General features: G+C 44.4%; 1 protein-coding gene across 1 annotated transcript; it reads left to right on the plus strand.

Annotated features, from left to right (window-relative positions):
• The first annotated feature begins 5,211 nt into the window (after positions 1-5,211).
• On the plus strand, positions 5,212-6,686 carry LOC130222667 (antifreeze protein Maxi-like). The gene is made up of 3 exons (XM_056455196.1): positions 5,212-5,255; positions 5,386-6,492; positions 6,576-6,686. Exons 2-3 carry the CDS (start codon positions 5,452-5,454, stop codon positions 6,684-6,686), a joined length of 1,152 nt encoding a protein of 383 aa, XP_056311171.1. The 5' UTR covers positions 5,212-5,255; positions 5,386-5,451.
• The last annotated feature ends 1,130 nt before the right edge of the window (positions 6,687-7,816 follow it).

Below are 7,816 nucleotides of genomic sequence, written 5' to 3' on the forward strand. Positions count from 1 at the left end.
TTGATAAATCCATGAAGGACGCTTGTATCTCGAAGCGACACGATTGGTAGAATTTTTTCTTTACTCAAAAATAATTGTAATGTATTTTAAAAGTGGGTCAAGGTAGGCCAAACTTACGTGGACCACCTTTTTAACATCTGGGCCAAATACTGCATATCTGCCCCAAGTCTTAGGTGCGGCCTTAAAGATAGTGTGACCTCTGCCAAACCTGGGCCATGTTTGGCCCACATGATGTATGCCAGAGCCAGATGAATGCCTGCTGTGCCAGCTTTATGCCCGATTTCTTTGCTACCTGGGGTGTCAGTTATTGACAATTAAACTTTTATGCCTCTTTCTGGATGTTGTAAATTGCCTGTTTCCTTGTAAATGTACATGTATATGGCCTTGTGGTAACCGCCCCCACCGCCCCCATAGTTTACTTTCGATATGCCTCTTCATAAATGAAAATGGAATCAAAATTTAAACTGAAATGACTTCACTTTGAACAAAATTAGACCAAAAGAAGTTTAGTTTGGTAGTTCAAAAGCAGCCCTCCAAAACAAACTCTTTAAAAGATCGACGTGTTGTTCCAGTCAGCGTCTTTTTATGCCAAATACAACACAATGATGAAGTGCATTGCGCTGGTGCTCGACAGGCTGGACAATACTCTTTGGCAGATGTTTATGAAAGTGTTCTTGTTTATCAGTAGCCATTGTTTTTTGGACTGCACACAAGCAGTGTGACACATTTACAGCCCAGCCCACTACAGCATGGTGCTGTCGCAGTGATCGAAAAATGCCAGTCAGTCAAAAGACCAAGACTAAAATTAAATGCTCTCAAATTCTAAATCTGTCGTGCAGTGCTGCGAAAAGAGGTGGGATTAAACAAGCTTATTAGACATTTTAAAAGCGAGCGATTGCTCCATGTTTTAAAATTCTGTCCAGAGAGGTCCTGTTTTGATCCTCGATTGGTCTCACACAGTCAAGTGATGCAATTTCGCAGGTCAGAGGTCACCAAGCTTGAACTTTGTGTAACGGAGGCCAGCTAGTAAGTGCTGTGCAGGTAAACCTCGATCCTCTGACTTCTAAATGGGCTCTAGTGACAGAGGCCATGGTCTTTAGCCTCCTTGGTAGAGCAACCGACTCCCATGCGGATGATCGCCGGTTCGATACCAGCTTAGAGCATGTTGGGTGGCGTAGGACCGGTGGGGTTACATTGGTGCCATGACCCAGATGGGAGTGAGGTTTAGGGGGGTGAGTGTAACTGAGGCCAGCAAGTAAGTGATGTGCAGGTAAACCTCACTCCTCTGGCCTCTAAAGGTGCTCTAGCGACAAATGCTCTAGTGGCAGACGCTAGAGGCCATGGTCTTTAGCCTCATAGGTAGAGCAACCTACTCCCATGTGGAAAATCACCAGTTCGATACCAGCTCGGAGTGGGTTGGGTGGCGTAGGACCAGCGGGGTTACATTTGCACCGCAGCGACCTGCAAAACTTGACGCGTGACCCTGTGTTTTCCGGTCTGATGCATTCGCGTGTGTATGAATGGAAGTCTATGGGGAGAAAAGTCCAGTGTGACCGCAGCTTAATACTGAATAAAGAGAGTTTATATGCGCTAAATTTAAACAAATGAAATTTAGTAATGTGCAACTTATTTTGTTTAAATTCAGCTTATATAAATAGTTTGCAACAACTATCAGTGAACCACTTTTCTAAGTTTAATGAACACAACGAAGAAGATGGAATCTAGCCCATACTTCATTATAATCAAACAAATGAGGTCTTTAATGCTTTGTGCTTCCTTAATCTTAAAGCTGCGGTCACACTGGACTTTTCTCCCCATAGACTTTCATTCTTATGCAAGCGAATGCGTCAGACCGGAAACGCAAATTCGTGCTGCAAGTTTCACAGTTCACTGCGAAATCGCATCACTTGACTGCGTGAGACCAATCGAGGATCAAAACAGGACCTCTCTGGACAGAAATTTTAAACATGGAGCAATCAGTCATCTTATTTAATCCCACAGTTTTTCTCAGTGCCGTACGAAATATTTCGCATGCTCAAACTCTAGTGTGAGTGCAGCTTAAAGCTGCGGTCACACTGGGCTTTGTGTGTGTGAAATTCTGTCGTATGGCGCTGCAAAGGGGGTGGGGGGATTAAACAAGATGATTAGACATTAAAGAAGCGAGCGATTGCTCAATAATTTAAATTTCTGTGCAGAGAGGTCCTGTTTTGATCCTCGATTGGTCTCACGCAGTCAAGTGATGCAATTTCGCAGGTCAGAGTTCACCAAGCTTGAACTTTGCACCGCAGCGAACTGCGAAACTTAACGTATGACCCTGCGTTTCCGGTCTGACGCATTTTATGCGTATGGATGGAAGTCTATGGGGAGAAAAGCCCAGTGTGACCGCAGCTTAACGGAAAACGGCTATTAAAGACAAACCCTTATACAGGTGTGGCGCACAGGTGTAGCTCATAACCACTCACACCAGCGGCCTATAAATATGAATCAGTAGCAACTACATGCACTTTTGAGGATGACATCGTAATCATGCGCTCTCTTAGTTTATTTCTTGCTTGTGAGTTGATAAACTTCTGCAGTGATGATTCTGTTTAGCTTTATTGTTGTTTGTAAAGGTTTTAATTTTGATTCAGTTTTGTTATGCTAATAATGTGGGTAGCAGTGCACCGGTGTCTTTATCGGCTACTGTTTTTGTTTTTATGTGATGCTTCTAAGCTCCAGCTTGCTGACATCAGCAAATGGCGGTCACGATGGGCATGATGGATGTGGTGGGCATGATTTCACTTAACTAAGTTTTGGTTTTGCTTCTCTCACAGGCTGCAGGGCCTGATGTTGTGGATTCAGATGAATTTGCCAGCGTCTTCGCATTGGAGTTTACTTTAAATAAATGCTTTAATGCAAATGAGGTCTTTTTATTATAAAGTGTCTTGAAAGCTGTTACTAATGCAAGTAAATTTAAACCAAATAAATTTGAGTCAAATGTACAGTAGATTTTAATCGACTATAATCTGATGCATTTTAGTAGCCTAAAATGAGTCCAAATCAAAATTTAACGCTGCCAGTGTTACACTACAGATAACTTCATTTATTCATCCAGCATATGTTTCACACAGTGAATGCCCTTCCAGCTGCAATACATCACTGGGGAAACATCCATACACACACTTCTCTCTCTCTCTCTCTCACACACACACATACTACAGACATTTTAGCTTACCCAATTTACCTATAGCACATGTGTTTGGAGTTGTTGGGGAAAACCGGAGCACCCAGAGGAAACCCACGCCACAAGGTGAGCAACATGCAAACTCCACACGGAAATGCCAGCTGACTTGTTGTGAGGTAACAGCGCTATTCACTGTGCCACCGCACCGCCCACGTTTTTATCATTTTATTTGGTTATTTTATAACTAATTTAGTTGCAATCATAGCTAAATACTATTAAATTAAAAATTTAAGTGTTCTGTGAGATACTTTTGATTTAACTTTAACACTTAATTACTCCATATTGCAATACGACAATGGATTACAGTAATATCCAAAGTAGTTTTTATGAATAAAATGATATTGTTCAGTAAATATAACCTTTATCGTTATTTGTAGTGATATTAGTGATCATAAAAGAAGCACTGTGTGTGATTCAGTCATAGATTCAGTATTTGTTTTTCTCAAATGTCCAAAAATGTCAACGTGTGGGAGAAGAAAAGCTAAGAACATGTACAAATAAATCTGAAACGCACTTCTGAAACTGTGCAATACCATCAGTCATGTTTATCGGTCGCACTGGGGGATCGTCCCCTTCACAGGAGAGTTTGCTGTTTAGTAATATGCCTGTGGTATTTCATTTCATTTGGACCACGCAATACACTTCTATTGTAAAAGCCCCTGTCCTATACATTAAGCTTGCCACAACACGCTCTTACTTTCACTTTCCATTGGGCAAATGCACACATCCTGTATCCTTTGAGAATCGGGATATTGCTGCGATATCTCTACTGCATCAGGCTCAGAAGAACACATCTTAGATGTTTGTTTGTGATGTATTTTTTGCCATCTCCAGGTTGGAGGAAAATCCTTACCCCAGGTGGAGGAGTTCAAGTATCTCAGGATTTTGTTCAGGAGTGAGGGAAGGATGGAACGTGAGATTGACAGATGGATTAGTGCAGCAGTAATGCAGTCGATGTACAGGTCCATTGTGGTGAAGAAGGAGCTGAGCCGAAAGGCAAAGCTCTCGATTTACCGGTCAATCTACGTTTCTACTCTCACCCATGGTCATGACCGAAAGGACAAGATCTCGCATACAAGCGGCCAAAATGAATTTCCTTCGCACAGTGGCAGGGCGCAAACCTTATATATAGGAGGAGGAGCTCTGTCACCTGGGAAGAGCTCGTAGTAGAGCCGCTGCTCCTCCACATCTAGAGAAGTCAGCTCGGGTATCTGTTTTGGATGCCTGCTGGACGCCTACCTAGGGAGGTGTTCCAGGCATGTCCCACCAGGAGAAGTCCTCGAGGAAGACCCAAGACATGCTGGAGGGACTATGTCTCAGCCTCAGGATTCCTCCAGAGGAGCTGGAGGAAGTGTCTGGGGAGAGGAAAGTCTGGGGTTGTCTCCTAAGACTGCTGTCCCCGTGACCTGGCCCCGGGAAAAAGCGGTAGAAAATGAATGAATCAATGAATGTTTGTAGATCAATAAACTTGAAAACATCTTTAGTATAATTAAAGTCAAAGTCAAAAGACCAAGACTAAAATAAAATTCTGTCAAATTTGCTGTCAAACTCTAACACAGAATAAAGCACATGAATAAAGCTACTGTAGGTCTACACTGAAAACATGATTCACTGGATATGCTACACTTCTTTAATGTAAGTGGTTGTAAATAGTTTATATGGGCTGAATTTAAACAAATGAAATTTAGTAATGTTCAACTTATTTTGTTTGCTTAAATTCAGCTTATATAAATTGTTTGCAATAACCACTTTTTCAGTGTTTATTAATCATCTAAGTTTAATGAACACAATGAAGTAGATGGAATCTAGCCCATATTTCATTATAATCAAACTAATGAGGTCTTTAATGCTTTGTGCTTCCGTATTCTTTAGGGAAAACAGCAATTAAAGACAAACCCTTATACAGGTGTGGCGCACAGGTGTCGCTCATAACCACTCACACCAGCGGCCTATAAATATGAATGAGCAGAGACTACATGCACTCTTGAGGGTGACAGCAGAATCATGCGCTCTCTCAGTTTATTGCTTGCTTGTGAGTTGACGAACTTCTGCAGTGATGATTCTGTTTAGCTTTATTGTTGTTTTTAAAGGTTTTCATTTTGTGCTGCTAATGATGTGATTAGCAGTGCATGGGTATCTTAATCAGCTCTTCTGTTTTTCAGTGATGCTTCTGAGCTTCAGCTTGCTGAAATCAGCAAGCGGTGGCCACGGTGGACGTGGTGGTGGTCATGATGGACATGGTGGCCACGATGGGCGCGGTGACGGTCATGATAGACGTGGTGGCCACGATGGGCGCGGTGACGGTCATGATGGACGTGGTGGCCACGATGGGCGCGGTGACGGTCATGATGGACGTGGTGGCCACGATGGGCGCGGTGACGGTCATGATGGACGTGGGGGCCACGATGGGCGCGGTGACGGTCATGATGGACGTGGTGGCCACGATGGGCGCGGTGGCGGTCATGATGGACGTGGTGGCCACGATGGGCGCGGTGACGGTCATGATGGACGTGGTGGCCACGATGGGCGCGGTGGCGGTCATGATGGACGTGGCAATGATGGACGCGGTGGCCATGATGATCATAGTGGCCATGATGGCCGCGGTGGCAGCAGCGGTGGCCGCGGTAGCAGTGGCAGCAGCGGTGGCCGCGGTAGCAGTGGCAGCAGCGGTGGCCGCGGTAGCAGTGGCAGCAGCGGTGGCCGCGGTAGCAGTGGCAGCAGCGGTGGCCGCGGTAGCAGTGGCAGCAGCGGCAGCAGTGGCAGCAGCGGTGGCCGCGGTAGCAGTGGCAGCAGCGGTAGCAGTGGCAGCAGCGGCGGCCGCGGTAGCAGTGGCAGCAGCGGTGGCCGCGGTAGCAGTGGCAGCAGCGGTGGCCGCGGTAGCAGTGGCAGCAGCGGTGGCCGCGGTAGCAGTGGCAGCAGCGGTGGCCGCGGTAGCAGTGGCAGCAGCAATGGCCGCGGTAGCAGTGGCAGCAGCAGTGGCAGCAGCAATGGCCGCGGTAGCAGTGGCAGCAGCAGTGGCAGCAGCAATGGCCGCGGTAGCAGTGGCAGCAGCAATGGCCGCGGTAGCAGTGGCAGCAGCAATGGCCGCGGTAGCAGTGGCAGCAGCAGTGGCAGCAGCAATGGCCGCGGTAGCAGTGGCAGCAGCAGTGGCAGCAGCAATGGCCGCGGTAGCAGTGGCAGCAGCAGTGGCAGCAGCAATGGCCGCGGCAGCAGTGGCAGCAGCAATGGCCGCGGCAGCAGTGGCAGCAGCAATGGACGCGTTGCTCAAGGTCAGTTCTTATACTTTGTAGACAAGTTGCATAGCTGGTGTTTCACTTGACTTCAATAAGGTTTGGTTTTCCTTTTCTCACAGGTCGCGGGCCCTGATGTTGTGGATTCAGATGAATTTGCCAGCGTCTCCACATTGGAGTTTACTTTTAATAAATGCTTTAATGCAAATGAGGTCTTGGGGCTTTTATTATAAAGTGTCTTTTAAAAGCTGTTACTACAGATGAGCCGATTTAAGGCTGTTTGATGAAATATGACCGAACTGCTTCAAACAAAGGCAAGAGTTCCTCAAGTGCCAGCTTTGAACTCTTGTCAAACACTGAAAGATGAGCTGCTGCAACTGGGAACTACAGTGGGGTCAGTTGTCTAACGTTTGCATGTCCAGACCAAATTAATACAAAATATAAAACGCATTGTGTATAATAATATGATTGCATTGTCAGTAGCCCACTGTTCCTGCTGACACCTTTTACATTATACTTATGATATATATAACAATACATATCTAATATTAGCTCTTCAATGGAAAACCTATATTCCTTATTTTATAGAGCCAGTTTTATTTCGTTTTAAGTTGGAAAGTTTTGTATGAAATGCAAGTAATTAAATTTAAACCAAATAAATGAGTCCAATGTACAGTAGATTTAATCGACTAGAATCTAATGCATTTTAGTAGCCTAAAATGAGTCCAAATCAAAATTAACTCCGCCAGTGTTACACTACGGACAACTTCATTTATTCATCCAGCATATGTTTTACAGTGGATGCCCTTCCAGCTGCAATACATCACTGGGGAAACATCCATACACATCTCTCTCACACACACTACAGACAATTTAGCTTACCCAATTTACCTATAGCACATGTGTTTGGAGTTGTTGGGGAAAACCGGAGCACCCAGAGGAAACCCACGCCACAAGGTGAGCAACATGCAAACTCCACACGGAAATGCCAGTTGACTTGCTGTGAGGTGACTGCACTATTCACTGTGCCACCGCACCGCCCACGTTTTTATCATTTTATCTTTTATTTTATTTGGTTACTTAACTAATTTAGTTGCAATCATAGCTAAATGCTATTAAATTAAAAATTTAAGTTCTGTGAGATACTTTTGATTTAACTTTAACACTTAATTACTCCATATTGCAATACGACAGTGGATTACAGTAATATCTAAAGTAGTTTTTATGAATAAAATGATATTGTTCAGTAAATATAACCTTTATCGTTATTTGTAGTGATTATTAGTGATCATAAAAGATTCGCTGTGTGTGATTCAGTCATAGATTCAGCATTTGTTTTTCTCATTAAATGTCCAAAAATGTC

Source organism: Danio aesculapii, chromosome 4 (assembly GCF_903798145.1).
Source record: "Danio aesculapii chromosome 4, fDanAes4.1, whole genome shotgun sequence".
Taxonomy (NCBI): domain Eukaryota; kingdom Metazoa; phylum Chordata; class Actinopteri; order Cypriniformes; family Danionidae; genus Danio; species Danio aesculapii.

Coding starts and splice junctions, on each gene's coding strand:
- LOC130222667 (XM_056455196.1), top strand. CDS start 5,452: ATGATGGACATGGTGGCCACGATGGGCGCGGTGACGGTCATGATAGAC. Junction 6,493..6,575: donor CAATGGACGCGTTGCTCAAG/GTCAGTTCTTAT, acceptor CTTTTCTCACAG/GTCGCGGGCCCTGATGTTGT.